The sequence below is a fragment of the Erigeron canadensis genome, chromosome 5, assembly GCF_010389155.1.
Source record: "Erigeron canadensis isolate Cc75 chromosome 5, C_canadensis_v1, whole genome shotgun sequence".
Classification (NCBI taxonomy): Eukaryota; Viridiplantae; Streptophyta; class Magnoliopsida; order Asterales; family Asteraceae; genus Erigeron; species Erigeron canadensis.
Genome location: NC_057765.1, coordinates 22,746,118 through 22,763,401, shown reverse-complemented (window position 1 = coordinate 22,763,401; position 17,284 = coordinate 22,746,118). Strand labels below are relative to the sequence as shown.

At 32.8% G+C, this 17,284-nt stretch overlaps 2 protein-coding genes across 3 annotated transcripts; both read left to right on the top strand.

Moving 5' to 3' along the window:
* Positions 1-1,605: 1,605 nt before the first annotated feature.
* On the top strand, positions 1,606-2,890 carry LOC122601351. The gene is made up of 3 exons (XM_043774117.1): positions 1,606-1,743; positions 2,090-2,189; positions 2,331-2,890. The coding sequence occupies exons 1-3, from the start codon at positions 1,606-1,608 to the stop codon at positions 2,888-2,890; spliced, it is 798 nt and encodes a 265-aa protein (XP_043630052.1).
* A 629-nt stretch (positions 2,891-3,519) lies between these two features.
* On the top strand, positions 3,520-12,303 carry LOC122599856 (phosphatidylinositol 4-phosphate 5-kinase 8-like). 2 transcript variants are annotated; one of them, XM_043772445.1, is made up of 10 exons: positions 3,520-3,560; positions 4,853-4,901; positions 5,038-6,102; positions 6,836-7,003; positions 8,420-8,585; positions 9,213-9,323; positions 9,400-9,587; positions 9,678-9,832; positions 10,746-10,914; positions 11,888-12,303. In XM_043772445.1, the coding sequence occupies exons 3-10, from the start codon at positions 5,039-5,041 to the stop codon at positions 12,165-12,167; spliced, it is 2,301 nt and encodes a 766-aa protein (XP_043628380.1). In that variant the 5' UTR covers positions 3,520-3,560; positions 4,853-4,901; position 5,038; the 3' UTR covers positions 12,168-12,303. The 2 variants fall into 2 exon arrangements, with proteins under 2 accessions (XP_043628380.1, XP_043628381.1); XM_043772446.1 differs by lacking the exon at positions 10,746-10,914 and having other exon boundaries at positions 11,888-11,991.
* Positions 12,304-17,284: the final 4,981 nt, after the last annotated feature.

Sequence of the window (17,284 nt, the reverse complement as noted above, 5' to 3'; positions counted from 1 at the left end):
CCTATGTGTGCTTTATGTGGTCGATAGTGTTTTGTGCCTATCCCTGTGTGTACTTATTGTATCTAAAGTAAGTCTATAATCGAACGTTGCTGTGTGTACTCTTAAAAGCATGTTTTGATGCGAAATGCTTACTATTAATCTTACGAATTCACCAACCATTGTGTTGACGCTTTTAAGTATCCTTTCAGTTAATCGAGCAAATCGTGGGTAGGAATGGTAGTATGGGACTCGTAGCAAACTTCAGGCTTAGGATTTTGAGTTTTGCATGCTTTTCTATGTGCTAGTTGGCATTATGCCTAATCGTTTCCCCTGCGTGGGAACTTATCTTATGGATTATTCGAATGCTATTAAATCTATGTGTTATGACCTATGTTTTGCTTATTTGAACTATGTATTCGACTATTTATGTTTAATCTATGCACTCATTTAGTTATTTCATATGTAACATCCATGTGCGCGTGTGCTTATCTTGCACCCCAAGTTTTCCACCTTAGTCGGGGTGTGACAATTTTAGTTTTCAAATGAATATTTCTAATACCTATATATCAGCTATATAAATGACTCTTTTAAAACTTTTTCTTTTACCGCTCTCGAAACTTCGTTACCTAGTATAATTTGAACTTTATTAGGAAAAACTTCCTGACCACCTGACAAAGATTTCAAGGCATATCAAATGGGAGGGTAATATTGGTACCATTGTTTTTTTATGGATGTACCACAAAGTACAAGTTTTACAGCTGATTGTACAAATCAGTATTGCACAGTAGTGGTGTATCTATCAAGACAAATGTACTAATATCACTTCTCATATCAAATACCACTAATGTCTTTGATATTGTCATATTTCATCTCATTTCAAGTCTCACTTTCTAATATATTGTAGAGGTAGATTATTAGAACATTTTTTGAAACTTCTAAAATCTCTAATTAGCAGCATTCTTATAATTTAATTGTGTTTTTTCAATTATAAAATTGGAAATAACTATCTAAGGTTTGTGATCAAAAATTATAACTCATCTAACTCTCTTACTTTTTTATAAAAGAATTTAACACTTTGTTATATAAAGAGGCGGTACTAGGAAAAAATCTCGGAGGGGCAAAATTAATTAATTAATGAAATATAAATTTAAAATGGGACAAAATGTTAAAAACCTATAGGAAAATTTTTAAAATCCATAGAAAATTTAAAAATACATAAAATTTAAATTTTGAAGGGACATTCCCCTTTGGACACGCCCCTGGTTATTAGGGCGGTGCTTATACACCGTCTTGTGGAGCGTCCAAATAGGCCAAGACGCGGACACATTATGGGCCTTGAGTGTCCTCGCGTTTGTGTCCTTCGATCTGTTCTTCCCCAAGAAGTTAGAAGACGTTGCGAGTGGGACCTAAACTAGCCGTTTGGGTTTTTTTTTTCTTTGAACGGTAACTTTTTTTTTCCCTATTTAAACACTAACCTTATTCACATTTTATCACACAAACAATTCATCAAACAAACTTCTCATTTCATTTTACAAAAACATTTCATTTCATTCACCACCCAAATTATGTCTAATTCATCCTCAGCAAGTGAATGAATTCAATTTTCTTTCCAACACTGCTACGCAAATGAACACGCTATTTAATTCAAAGATCGCATGCGTCGTTTTTGATCTTTGTAACAAAGAAGAGTCAAACGATAACGCGTCTGGTTTGCGTGTTCTTAGAACCAAAAGGGTTTTATCACGAGATCATGCCGGATCCGCGGTACGTTTATGGAATGATTACTTTTCCGATGCACCTCCGTTCCCGGCCGATTATTTCCGACGAAGATTTCGAATGCGCAAACATATGTTTATCCGCATATGCCAAGCTATACACAGCTTTAGCGCCATCGAACCCCTACCCAAACACTTTCAGTTTTTTCAAAGAAAATAAAACCGATTGCACTGGTAGGCATGGTTTCAACATTTTCCAAAAATGTACTTCCGCCATACGTCAACTAGCGTATGGTGCTAATCCTGACCAACTAGATGAGTACTTGCATATGGGTCGTGCGACTTCAATGGAATATTTAAATAACTTTTGTAAGTGTGTTTATTATTTATATCAGAATGAGTACTTGAGAAGACCGACAAGTGAAGATGTCCAACGTTTGGTAAGTAAGCATGAACAGATACATGTTTTTCCTGGTATGCTTGGTAGTATTGATTGTATGCATTGGGGTTGGAGAAACTATCCGGTGGCTTGGCAAGGGCAGTACACACGAGGCGACAAAGGACATCCAACGATCATGCTTGAAGCAGTAGCTTCGTATGATTTGTAGATTTGGCATGCTTACTTTGGCCCCGCAGGTTCGAACAACAACATCAACGTCCTTAATGAATCAGATTTGTTCAAAGATTTGCTGCAAGATAGGGCTCCTGCACTTCAATATACTGTTTACGGTGAAGAGTTTACCAAGGGATATTATCTAGCTGACGGTATTTATCCGGAATGGGCGACACTAGTCAAGTCTTTTAAATGCCCGATGGATGAAAAGAGTGGAAAGTTCAAGCGCTATCAAGAGGCTGCAAGAAAGGATATCGAACGAGCTTTCGGGGTGCTTCAAGGTCGTTGGGCAATCCTTAAACATAATGCCCGCCCGTTTTCGGTGAACAAAATAAAACGTATGATGTATGCTTGTGTTATTCTATACAACATGATTGTTCAAGACAACGGTAACGCAATATCCGATTTTGAGGAAGATTATTTGTCCGATCCAACTAATGTGCCAACACGTACGTGGGATGAAAGAGTTGCAACGCAAATGCGGACCTTCGGGGAGTTACGTGATAGGAGGATGCACCATCGACTTCGCAATGCTCTAGTGGAACATGTTTGGAACCTCCCGAAAAATTACCGTCAACGTTGATGATGTTTTATTAATGTTTTTTTTACGTCTAGGATCCTAACTTTTTAAATAAATGTTGTAATGTGTTTTTTTTTTATTTGTGTTTTTTAGATAAATGTTGTAATGTGTTATTTTTATTTGAATGGTGTTTTTTAAATAAAAGTATTTTATTTGAATGGTGTATTTTTTGTATAAAAATATTAAATAAATGATGATGTGGCGAATAAGTTCTAAAGAAATTGTCTTTATAGGCAGTGGGTGTCCTGAGAAGAGTCCTGAATTATGTGATGCTGATGTAGCAGTGAAGAAGTTCCAAGAAGTTAAGCCTTATAAGCAGAGTCCTTAAGATAACTCGAGATAGTTCCTCGTTTTTAAAAAATATATACATTATATATATTCTTTGCTTCCACGTATAGTTAGCAAAAAAAGGACCATCAAAACACCTTGGAACCATTGATGTATGATCCAACAGTCATCCTTCACCCGACAATTATTTTGCATGCTTGCAACGTATGATATTCCTATCTATTATTATTCCCCTTGATCACTAATCAAATCAAATATTCTTCTCCCACTAAAAACTTTATATTAAAAATAAATAAATAAATAAAACCTTCCCTCTCACTGAACTTCATGGCATAATTTCATTTGCTTGACAGCAAATTTTGAAATCAGTTCCAGAAATTAACAGGCAAGTTCTTTATTTTCACAAGGATTAGTCAACTTATATATGTGTTAATTATATATTGTTGTTTATAAATTTGTTCAAATATGTACTGCTTGATCAATCATTATCATTATATAGAGTATAAATCATCATCTTTTGATTTTGATAATAAGTTGATTTCGAAATTTTGTGTAACATTCTTAATTTCAATTCTAATCACATGTATCTAGTTACCTTTTTGTCCGATGATAATTCATATTAACTTTCATACTATACGTAGAGCCGTATAAACTGTTGTGTGATCAGTACCAATACTAGTACCGTGTCATCAAACCGATGTCACATAAGCACTTTACAAGGTATTAGATGCACATATACATATGATACGAAATTTTAAATTTTGACATATGTTTAAGTTTTGAAAGTTGGTTACATACAATGTGTCAGTTATCCCTGATCTTAATGTTATATTGTTATATATGTTCTTTGAGAAATGAAGATTATTTTTCTTTTTCTTTTTTATATATTAGAAAAGAATATATCATTTTTTGACACCTATGAATGTTATGACGTTTGCAGGTGTATTGTTTAAGGAGTCACATGTTTTTTTCTTTCTTGCAAAAACTAAATTGGTCTTTGTTATGCAAAAGATAATAATAAGAATTTAAGATGATGCATTTTTGCATTTCAGCTCCTGTCTTCATCATTTTTTCAAAAGTCAACGTTTGGCATATTCTTAATGATGATTTTTTTTTTTTTTTTGTAACTTGTAAGCTTTCGATATTCTTTTTGCTATTGTATAGTAGACGCAGAATTTATAAAATGTTTTGCATTGTATTACGTGTCACACTGGCCAAAGGGCATTTGGCCAGTGTTGTTGACCGATCAACGAGAGGTTGTGAGTTCAAGTTTCATATAAGGCGCAGTTGGTGTTATAATAAATGACTGTATTCGTCTCTGTCTTTTTGGAAAGAAAAAAAGATATACATGTTACACTGCACATATACATCATCCGTAACAAAGTGATATATACTGGATCCGGAAATTTAGTTTCTGCTCTTATGTTAGATGTCAAATCTTGCACTAATTAGCTATTATTTCTTTTAGTGGAGAAAGCTTTCTTAGAGAATTTGATTTAAAAAAAAAAAAAAGTAAAGCCTGTGAAATTTGGAGAAAGAAATCTATTAGGCATTGATGAAGAGTGTCTTCCAAAGTAGGAATTTATCATGTTACAAACAAATATTTCCTAAAACATGTCTATATATTGTATCTCAATTCTGTTCTCACAATGGAAATCTCCAACATTTGCTTTTCAGGAGTGACACATACCAAGTAGTACTGGCTTGTTGTGAAGAGATTTTACAGGTAATACGGCGAATATTTATCACTTTCTGCAATTTGGCAAAGAACTTCGTTGCAGGTTTTGGAAAGCATTTTTTCAAGTTCTATTTTCAAAAATATAACGTAACCATATTGTGCTGTGTATATCTTATGTTTTCAGGATGATTATGGAGATTGTCCTGAATGGAAATGTATACTTTGGCAGTGTCAAAGGAAAGACTCCTCATGGCAGGGGTAAATATACATGGTCAGATGGTACAGTTTATGATGGTCAATGGGAAGAAGGGAAAATAACCGGGGGTGGACGGATGACTTGGCCGTCTGGAGCATGTTACGAGGGTGATTTTTCAGGCGGGTACCTTGATGGTTTTGGGACAATGAATAAACCAGATGGGTCAACATATGTCGGGTCCTGGAGGATGAACAAGCCGCATGGACTTGGAAGAAAGCGGTATAGTAATTCCGATATTTATGATGGTGCTTGGAAAGAGGGCGCATATTATGGTAGTGGTAAGTATGCTTGGTGTAATGGTAACATCTATATTGGAAACTGGAAAGATGGGCTGATGTGTGGTAGAGGCGTGATGAAATGGGTCAACGGTGATCTGTTTGATGGTTATTGGTCAAACGGGTATAGACAAGGGTCAGGCGTTTATAGGTTTGCAGATGGTAGTTACTATTTTGGGATGTGGACCAAAGGCCTAAAAGATGGACAGGGAACGTTCTATTCTGTAGGAAACCGATCTCAATCATTAAGAAGATTAGGCAAAAAGAAAACCCGTATATCTCCTAATTCATCCTTTAAATCAGAGAGGTTCAAGGATATGAAACGAGTGATAAGCCGTAGTCTTTCTGAGAAAATAACCATTAATGGGTTATTCAAAGACTCGGGTCGGATATCAAGCAAGAGTGTATCTCTGGAAGAAGAATGTAGCATTGGGGATTCTGCTAGGGAGCTATCTACCTTAGATAATACTGACATATTATCTCATAGCTCTGATGAAGGAGTAAGTCAAATAGATGATGATAATACTTTAGTCTGTGAAAGGGAATATATACAAGGAGTTCTGATTAAAGAATTGACTAATAATAACGTAGGTTCATCACACAAAAGGGAACAGCAACGAAAATTTCATATGAATGAAGTGAAAAAGAAACCATCGGCAGACATTTTTAAAGGTCATAGCAGCTACTATCTGATGCTTAATCTGCAAGCAGGTATCAGGTAAATTAACTAAACATGAAATCCTAAACCTTTCCATGGTCAATATTTCGTCGTTTGTGGTTAGGGGGCGAAATCACAAATCGTAATCAAGACAACTGCCAAAAGAATACTATCACACACTCATACAAATGAATTCAATAGATCTAGTTCAGGATTCTTCTCAAGGGGTGCACCCTGCACATTTTATTCAACGGTTTTATAAACTGCACACAACTAAGGGTGCTATGACTTGCCTTTACAAATAACCTTTTGGACATGAATACTTTAATTAAATTCTCTGTCATTTAAACTCTTTTTTGGGACTCCTTTGTTTTATCAGTCCATCTAAGGTCTTTGCCGCTTTCATCTGCTGGCTAGATTTCAACATCTCTTTGTTTCGGAACCTAAGTTTAGTCCACAATCTATGACAGATCGTGTACAGAATTTTGGAGCCTAAGATGCACACGAGCATGATTCCTTATTTTTAAGGTCCTGTATTTAGTGCTTGTATGAACACAGAACTGCATTTGTATCTCTAAAGAGAATCAGATGCTCCTCCCCCATGCATACTTTAAACCAATTGCCAATTTCACTAACTTTGAATTTTCAGCAAACTAATTAATAATTGATAAGTTCATCCAACCAACTTAACGTTTCAGCGCCTTATTGTTATGAGCAGTTGACCACAATTTAGCTCTAAAATGTTTACATTTATATTGTTACTCAATCATATGCCATGGCACATAAATTACAGGTACACAGTTGGAAAAATTACACCAGTTCCTGTGCGTGAAGTGAGACAGTCAGATTTTGGAGAACGGGCAAGAATAAAGATGTATTTCCCTAGGAAGGGCTCACAATTGACACCTCCACACTCTTCAATCGATTTCCATTGGAAAGACTTTTGTCCGATGGTCTTCAGGTACTAGTTTAGCTGGTGTTCTTATACATCTGTTCCTTTTCCTTTACTTCTTTTTTAAAAAAAGTCATGTATTGTCTTTCTAAGCAGTGGAAACGTTACCATCAGTTTTAATCGTAGAATTACATACCTGTCACTGTTTCTATATATGCAAATGATGATAATTTAGATACATTACGGTAAACATGTAAGGAAGGGGTCAAGGAATTTCTGTGACATTTTACTACTTAGCGTAAGCATCCGTGAAGAGTCTGTTGGAACAAACAAGTGAAAAGTATGTGAATGAACTGTTTTTTTATTTCTGTTCCACCATCAAGTATAAACTTTTTCACCATACTAAAATGGGATAATTGCAGAAAATAGAAAGCACCTTTTGACCAATTCACGAAAATAGTAGTGACTTTAAAAGTTTTGATTTAAAAATGAACTTTCATTTATTACCGGAAATAGCAACATTTGACACGTGAACATGGTGACGTGGACATCTTTTGATTACGTGGCGTTTTTTAATGACGTGGCATTCTTTGTAACACAGAAAATAGAAAGGATCTTTCGACCAATTTACGAAAATAGCAATGAACTCTAATTTATAGTCGGATTAGTTCAACCTCTAGACCTTCGTCATCTGGATTTATCTCATCCGCAGACAAACTCTTCTTAAACGAACCAAATCCGGTCTATGAAACTCTCGTCTTACCTAAATATCCCCAGGATCTCTCTCTGACGAAAACAAAGATGTTTTGGCATCTAATTTTAGAGATTTTAAATCTCGAAATAGACGAAGAAGATATAGATCTATGTCTCCTTTATGATCTTCATACACAGCTTCTCAATGCTTGAAAATGGAAGAGACTCAACAAAAATCAATGAAAAGAAATCGAAATCAGCTTCAGAATATAATGACGAGAAAAAATACCTTGCCGGAACCGAAACTGAAACGGAACCATATTATTATTTTTTTTGGGAAATGACATGACTGATAAAAAAATTAAATATTAATAAATAAAGAATAATGTCACGTCATTAAAAAATGCCACGTAATCAAAAAATGTCCACGTGTCAAATGTTGTTATTTTCGGTACTAAATGAAAGTTCATTTCTAAAAAACAAAACTTTTAAAGGTCACTGTTATTTTCATGAATTGATTGAAAGGTCCTTTCTATTTTCTGTAGTTATCCCTACTAAAATTGGATTCTTCTTGTGGGTCTCATCCTGCTACATAGCCAAATTTTTCCAAGAATAAAGCCATCAGCAAGCTTTACAGTTACTGAACTAGTGATCATACATTTATTATGTTGAGTATGATTTAGTTAACTCTCTTCGATATTGACCCACTGAACTAGTGATCCACTTTTATTGAATAAAAGATGTTAACCTAGTAAATCATATCGATTTGATGAGCTTCTCTTTAAATTTCAGGAATTTGAGGGAGATGTTCAAGTTAGATGCTGCAGATTATATGATGTCTATATGTGGGGATAATGGTTTAAGAGAGCTTTCTTCTCCGGGGAAAAGTGGCAGCCTTTTCTATCTATCACACGATGACAAATTCTTTATAAAAACTTTAAGAGCATCCGAGCTCAAGGTTTGCATCAACCAAAACATGCTCGCTTATAGACATTGGCGGATCCATAATGTTATTAGGGGGGTCCTAGGCACCTCCTTACATTAACCCAACAAATATTGATTTCCATATTTTTAAGTTTTTTAACATCTTTACTTTAGATTTTCACTAAAATAAAAAAATGGATGTTGGTTTTTTATTATCATTAGGGTAGTATATATATGTCTTGTGTACTTAAATGAAACAATATATTTGTATTTTTATGATTTTGATATGTTAATAGCATGCTTGGATAATTCAATGAAAAAATTACAATCAAATGTTATATGTACATCTAAGTTTTTATTTAAATAAAAGGCATACCTATTTCTGTATCATATAATCTTACATGTAACGTAAAACTAAACCTGAATATTCTTGAATCGTTACCAACCCATATGTATTATCGTCTCTACTAGATATTGCCCCTTCTTAAAAAATTTCCTGGATCCGTTATATACATTGTCATTCCTGCATAGCTTACTTTTAACTTCATTACATCCGTGACTTGTTAATATCACTTTGGCATATTTCCATGGCTCAGGAATTGGGCATTGTTGTTTGTCACGGATTAATGTAAATTTTGATATTGTTTTTCGTATTTGGTAGGTTTTACTGAAGATGCTTCCAAGCTATTACAATCATGTAAGCGCGCACGATGCCACTCTGATCACTAAATTCTATGGCCTTCATGAGATAAGACTCAGAGTTGGCAAAAAGGTATTTGGCCCTTTATCCACTTAGTTCGTAAGAGTGGTAATCATTTTAATTCATCTTGTTTAATTCTCATTTTTAGGTGCAATTTGTGGTCATGGGAAATATGTTCTATACAGAGCTACGGATACATCGTCGTTATGATTTGAAGGGTTCTTATCAAGGAAGAAGTACAAATAAGGATGACATTAAAGACGGTACCACATTAAAAGATCTTGATCTTGCTTATGATTTCCATATGGACAAGTCATTGCGTGATGCACTTTTCAAGTAAGTTTGTTGTCTGGTCGTTTCCCTACCAATTCCATTGACACTATAGTTTTTACTATTTCGTTAAACTCCCATCCTAACCTTTTGCAGACAAATCTACCTAGACTGTGCGTTTTTAGAATCTCAGCAGATTATAGATTATAGCCTTCTTTTGGGATTGCATTTTAGAGCTCCCGAGCATTTAAAGGCTCTCTTAGAACCACCGGATGCATTCCACAGACCTCAGAAAACTCATGATGACGATGGTAAATTTCTTTTTCTTATTGAGCATTTCTAACAGTTTTTATCCTTAGACTACAAACTTTAGCAGGTTATATTTGATTTAACTATGTCATATACCGTTATGTAATGCATTAAAGTTACTGACATTCAACACCACAAGGAAAAATTGAGTGCACAAGCTTCGCATTTGCAGCTAAAGATTTTTACCAGTAAACTTACTAGCAAGATGCTAGCAATTTAAACAGTTACATTTTTACAAGTTAACAATATTGGATGAACATACAGTGGGCCGATTGTAAGACATTAAAATGATAATATATAAATCAACCTCTGGTTTGGTTGCTTTTAGTTGGAAGCAATTTAAGCATCGGTTTCTCCAATTGTATATAAACGGGCCTCTGGTTTGTTTGTTTTATCTTACATTCGGATAGCTTTATTCAAAATGAGAATGTCATTAAACATTCCACCTGTAATCTCTGCAAGTATCTTGAAGAGATTATAATCACCTGTAATACTAGTATCTACACACACTGACACTTCCACTAAATTTTGCGCAATTCCATCGATTTTCTTCTTGATTTGTAGCCCAATATTTCTTCAATAGGCAAATGCAACTCTAGACAAGGTGGCATTCTTGGTATCATATTCACATCTATTTTTGGAGCTATAATTTTTTTTCCCCATTCAATTCAGTCACATAATATTAACGAAATCCTAGTGGAAAGAAGATAATTTCCCAATCTAGCAGTTAATTTGTCTTTGGTCGTGCTACTTGTTTAATGTTTTCTACTGCTATTTCTATAATGTATGGTGTATCATGCCCGTTGAGCTTCTTGAAGCATGGAAATGTTGCGGTTTCATTATCTCATTACGCTCATATTTATATCGGTACTCTAGCGTGTATCATAGTTTAAGATATTTTGTTTTCATTTTTAGGCTCAACAAGTCATGTGGATCTTTCGATTCCTCCAAAGGGACTTCTCTTAGTGACGCATGAACCGAGTTCTGTAAACACTGCACCAGGTCCACACAGTAGAGGAAGTACCTTGAAAGCGTCTTCGTTAGGGGACAAAGAAGCCGATGTCCTTCTTCCTGGTACTGGAAGGTATTGGATCATCTACTAGATAACACATTTCTATAACACTTTAAACTAACTCCGAAGATCATGCCAGCCCTTGGATATTACATAAATGAGTTTGAGTTGGGTTATGTTGACCCGTGAACAATAGGTATCGCAGTTCTAGGGATGTTGATTAATTAAAATGGCAAATGAGAATGTTTTAGTGATTACTTAGTTTTATACATAAAGAACTTAAGATATGATAGTTTACAAGCTAGATTTGAATATATTTACCAGATCTCTAAATAAGCTATTTTGAAATAAATTATCTTCTAGCACTTGCCAACTTAGTTTATCAGCGGAATAAACAAGTTAAATTTGAGTACAAGTACCATGACTCCGGTTTATCAAGGTTTAGGCTTTGAGAGGGCATTGTTCATATTCAACATTTCATTGGGATTTACCATTCTAGGTGCTTTAGGCTACTTTTAATTTGGAATTTATGGAAAAGTTGGTGGGTTGGCAGATTGAGTAACGGGTAAAAATGGGAAGTTTCCTTGTATAATTGTATGGATTGGGTTGGCCCAAAACAGTTATGGACTATAATATCCACATTTTTGTACAAGTAATAGTGTGCCAAAATATGATAACAAAAGTTATAAAATAGTATAAACTATTATTCTGATTGTCAGCGATACAGGTGGTTTTCTACACGAATAATGCAGTTTGGAAAACTTTTGATCCATTCACCCAGTGTGACATTCCTCCAAAGATGATATGTTATTTGCCCCTTTGACTAGTTAGAGATTTTACATAGCCCAAATCGACAAATCAATAGTTAAATAGATTAGTTAGAGATTGAACATAGCCCAAATGGGACGAATCAACCTTGTCTGTTGAAATTGTACAGCTCATGTTGAACCAAGTAACATATCAACTACATGTCCAAAAAACATACACTTTCAAATTGCTTAATATGTTTTCCTGTTTTACCTGATCTCTTGATAACCACTTTCAGGTTACGGGTGCAATTAGGCGTAAACATGCCAGCTCAGGCAAACCATAAGGTCTCACAGATGATTTCAAGTTCCTCGGAAGCAGAACTTTATGAGGTTTATGAAGTTGTTCTCTACCTCGGTATAATTGATATACTACAAGAATACAACACCAAAAAGAAAATTGAGCATGCATATAAGTCAGTGCGTCACGATCCCATGTCCATATCCGTTGCAGATCCGAAGTTTTACTCCAAACGGTTCTACAAGTTTCTGGAGAGGGTTTTTCCTGCCGATACTTAAAAGTTTCAACGTTCATTATACGCTAAATTCATCAATGTAGCACTTGTAATAATATCCATATCTACAAATCCTTATGTTAAATTTGTATAGCTATTTTTATAGTATAGTATATATATCATATCAAGACATTTAGCTATGGGCTACAATGCTGCATTATGTTAATGCTACCAATACTGGTTTAAAATTTTGCTTTATTCAGTAACAGTTATTTGTGAATAACTTGCTAGTCTCTCAAAATGTGTAGTGGGCTATATTTGAAAGCTATAAATGTCTGATAAAACATCAGTGACTAGTACATATTTACTGAAAATAAGCCACCACTTGTACCATAGGTTTTGTAAAAATTAGGACCCTTATATTTAAAAATCACCAAGGTAATCTAGTGGTCAGATGACTTGATGTTCGCACAAGAGGTTGCAAGTTTAGTAAACATCTTGGGGTGAACAGAAAAAGGTCTTGGAAACAATCTCATATATAAATGGTTTAGGCCGTGTACATATAAGTCAAATAGTTACTCTAGGGCAACCTGAACAAGTAAAATCTTTCATTTGCTGTTTAAGTTTTTAGCCTATATGCATCTTAATTGGCAAATCACTAGTTGATCATTGTTTGTGGTTTGACTTATGACTCTTTTTTGTCTTTCTGAGCAAAAACAAGACATGGGTGTCTTTTCCTTACAAAAAAAAAAGTTCAGGGTTGGATTTAAGCCCTGTTGTGTATGGGCTGGCAACAAAAATACTGGAATTCACAGCAAAATGATGGGCCCACAATCTGGTGGTGAATGTGATGGCACACTCAGGCATTACATAATAATGTAAGTTCTGTTTCTTGGTACATGTATATTTATTGTATAAGTCAATGTTTTTCAACTAGATAATCTAAAGCCTTTTCACTTCATTTCATTTTATGTTTTTGAAGACTCATCAAAGTTTATTTAATTCCTGTAAATATTGTATTTTAAATGGCAATATGGCATTATGGCTTGTCTTTAACAATGCAAGCTACTGTGGTTTAAAAACAATTAGCATGTGTTTCACACCGATAAGTTAGCAAAACCCTAAATATAAATACAAAGTTGGTCGTCTTTATGGATCCAAATGTCACATGTCCGAGTTAGTGTATCACATAGTGGTCAATGAGCTTTTGGTCTAGTAGTCCAAAGGGAAGATGAGAAGTTTTACCTCTATGGTCCAAGTTAAAATCAGGAAATTGTCATTTAATTACTAACTATAGGAAAATAGTTATTGACAACTAACATTTGTCGTTAAAAATACCGCATAACATATAACTGTTCAGCATCATGTGTTTGGATTTGAGAATTTGTGCTCTGGAATTAGTTGCCAAAAATAATTCACAAAATGTTCCAAAGTTTTCAATTCATCAATCAATCACAAAATGTTATAGCCATTGGTATTAATTATTTTGATTTGATGTGTCCTTGTCAAATTGAAATAGGCTCTATACAAGTGCAGGCAATTCAGGGTCCTTTTTTTGGTGGTATCTAAATTCATATATTTACTTATAGTATATATTTTGTTGTTTCTTTTCCATATTTTAAGGGTCCATTTTGCATCAAGATTATGAGAGGGTGACATTCTTTTAAACTTGTGTATATGCTATTTACCTCTGGTACTTGTAATGGATTGGTCTAGTCACTTTGAAGTGTTAATTTGTGGTAGTTCTAACTTCGAAGTGAGCCCACTCAAACTATTTGTGAAAATATTTGCTCTTTCAGGCAAGATATAACTACTGCATATTGAAAAGTAGTTGTAGAAACTCAATAATTTTAATGGCAATCCCAAATATAATTGTCTAATCGAGTATTTTGTGACCGTTTGCAACTTTTATGTATAGTCATTTTAAATATGCTTACTTAGAGAGTTTCGAATCTAAGATCTTATTAGAGAAAATTGGAACTCCCGAGCAATAAACCACTTAAATGTTTTTAAATATGTGAAAGTTTAGTTTATTAAAATTGTATGGTGTATTGTTGTCAACACCTAGCTAGCCATGAATAGGAATCTCTAATATCAATCTCCTTGTTGTCAAAAAGTTAAACAAGTAAACAATGAATGAAATAAAAGACGATATTTATTATGTTTACCATACGAATCATAATTATTTCAACATTTTTATCTTGATTTTCTGGTAAACATCTCTCAAAAAAGACGATTTGCATCTCAATTTCTTCTGAATCAACCTTTTTAGAGGGTGTTTATGAGAAAAATAAGAGTAGCAATAGGAGCCTCTTACAATATTTTATTATATAAATATATATATACAGCCTCATTCGAAATTATAAATAAAATAATGAACTTAATGGGCTTCGTAAACTTGCTTCTTCTGGATGTCCTTTTGTGTAAGAATCATGAATGCTCAATAAGTGTCTTTGTGTTAGCTGGTTTTAGGAGAAAAAAGTGTCCCAAAAACAAAAAGGTGTTACAAACAATTGCTGCATCACTTTCAATGTCTTGCCATTATAAGGCATATTGATATCACATATTAATTTGGTTTTATTATTATTTTAGTATACTTTTGCTGGTGTGATGGTGTTTATATATTAGCTTAATTACGTATTACACATATATAGACATATATAGTGTCCATTATAACATTCTATTCACACTTGTGTGTAAATCTTAATAAGATTCTTTCATTTTTTTAAATAACCGAACACAATTAAAAATAAACTCAACTTTGAATTCTATTGAATTCTATCAAAAAAATCTGTGTATCAAATGCGACTTTAATTTCAATAATTTTTATTACCCTCTATTCTTTACTATTTTAAGTATTTCTAATTGATTTTGTCACATGTTGAGATGCACATGTTGATCGAGATGATAGTAATTCTATATTGTTCTCAAAATATATCGTGCAGATGCTAGTTAGACTTGAATATCAACATTATTTGATAACTAACTACAAATAATACACGCACGCATATTGTGTGGTGGTTGATATATGGTTTAAGTTTAAGCTAATGGTGTCTAACAATCAGTTTCATTGGCCGTATTTTTTATTATCTTAACACATGTATATATATATAAAAATTGAATTTGTTGTTATTAATAGGATATATTTAATTAAAAATCATATAATATAACTATTTGATAAGTTAAAAAAGTTAATTAAAATAAATTTCAAAATTTTAGACACCATCCAAATACGCGTGTTATAAGATAGTATATATATCATTATTTCAATTTTATATATTTTGTCAATCACTTTTATAAATAAATAGTATATACTAGATTTTAGACTTGTGCCCAATACTGGACACAAGGCTTACGATATTATCAATATTAGACATTCATACATTTAAGTCATAAAAGTTTATAATGTTAAAAATATACGGTTCCAAGTGTTATACTTTGCAAGTTATGTACAATAATTACAGGTTCGTCACTGTCTTTATTAGCTTAGACATATTGATGGAATTGTTTGTTGTAGTGATTCCATAAGGCACATGCTACAATAATTTCTTTATTATATAAATTTTTTTAAATCAGTTGTACTCATAATGTGATATTATTATATATGATAATTAAGAATTAAAATATAAACATATTTGTGATTTTGTACTTGACGTTCAAGTATATGTCTTTGATCATTATGCAAGCCGACAACACGAATATGTTGAAATAATTTTTGAAATAATTTTTTGATCTTGTAAAAACAAATTTAAAAGAATATACTTATAGAACATTAAACACATATATTGTATTTTATCTTTTGAAATAATTTTTTTAAACAATATTTCATATGTTGAAATTTTTAATTAATTTAGTATTTAAAAAAAATTTTAAAAATTGTCTCAAGTTGATGGTCAAAATAAATATAAATTAAGTATTGAGGGTTAATAAATGTAAATTATTGATAGAAAATAAAAAAAGATAAGTTAATGAGATTTTTTTATATATATTAATATAATAATATATTTGAATAATGATTATAGAGATTTTTAATTTACAATTAAATTAAATGATGACATAAACAAAAGTCATAATTGAGCGATTTGATTGGTTAATAAGTCATTAGTTTAATTGTCAAAACATTGTTATTTCATGTGTATACCAACTAATTAAATAACTATTGTATTTCAATCTATTATATTGTACATATTTCATAAATAAACTCGTTTTTTATAGAATAGAACGAATAACAATTAAGCATGCTCAAACAATAAATAAGAGAAGAGCATTTATGTCCAAAACACAAACTTTTAAAGCATTCCAAAAATCAAGGTGGTCAAGGGATGAGTTGAAATGAGGGTAAATTAATAGTAAAGGTCAGTGAAGAAAGAGTAATGTAGGGATAATTAGGGAAGGTATAGTAGGTATGTTTTTTTTTTTCGTATTTTAAACAACTGTATTTTTCGAATAACTATTTAAGTCATATGTGCTGATCATATTATTATTGCCTTAAAATTGCATATCAGTGCAATAACCAGTTTTAGATATTTAGCCTGACAATTTATGGGTACGTGTTTCAGTTAGGGAATTTGGATTATCTTCATGGATTTATAGCCTCATGGATATCAATTTATTTTGCTAATTTAGAGTAGTTTAATTATCTATACTCTCGTTGTTAAATTACTTAAATTCTAGATATACAAAATATTAAATATAATCTTACAAAGCTTAGGAAAAAATTAATAAGGGAGCTTTTTTTTTTAGTCTAGTGTTGAATTTGAGTTTTTCTACATACTATGATAATTTTTAACGATTTATTAATCTAATCAATGGTTTGATATGTATTAATTAAGTTGAAACTCAAGAGTTAATTAAAATTCAACACGATTCATTTACTAAATGTAAGCCAATATACAAACCTAATAATAAGACCTATAAATCATATACGATCCTAAATAATCGTAAAATCACTTATGCCGGGGATTAAACCCTGAACAACTTCTTCCCAAAAAGGCAATAACCTCTACCAAGTGGCTAACCTCATGTTGACGTATCTTGGGTACGGTGTTTGTACGTACTTAATCACTAACGTATGTGTTCGGTGGTTAAGTACTTTGGAGTAGTTTAAATTTGTCATTGTATTATGTGTATCTAAGTTTAATTATGTGACTAACTTAGACAATAACACACTTCTAATTGCTT

Excerpts from the sequence above, each read along its gene's own strand:
- LOC122601351 (XM_043774117.1), top strand. The coding sequence starts at position 1,606 with ATGAACACGCTATTTAATTCAAAGATCGCATGCGTCGTTTTTGATCTT. Across the intron at positions 1,744-2,089 it reads GAGATCATGCCGGATCCGCG|AATGAGTACTTGAGAAGACC; the intron begins GTACGTTTATGG and ends TATTTATATCAG. Across the intron at positions 2,190-2,330 it reads TATGCTTGGTAGTATTGATT|GTTCGAACAACAACATCAAC; the intron begins GTATGCATTGGG and ends TTGGCCCCGCAG.
- LOC122599856 (XM_043772445.1), top strand. The coding sequence starts at position 5,039 with ATGATTATGGAGATTGTCCTGAATGGAAATGTATACTTTGGCAGTGTC. Across the intron at positions 6,103-6,835 it reads AATCTGCAAGCAGGTATCAG|GTACACAGTTGGAAAAATTA; the intron begins GTAAATTAACTA and ends CATAAATTACAG. Across the intron at positions 9,588-9,677 it reads TTGCGTGATGCACTTTTCAA|ACAAATCTACCTAGACTGTG; the intron begins GTAAGTTTGTTG and ends AACCTTTTGCAG.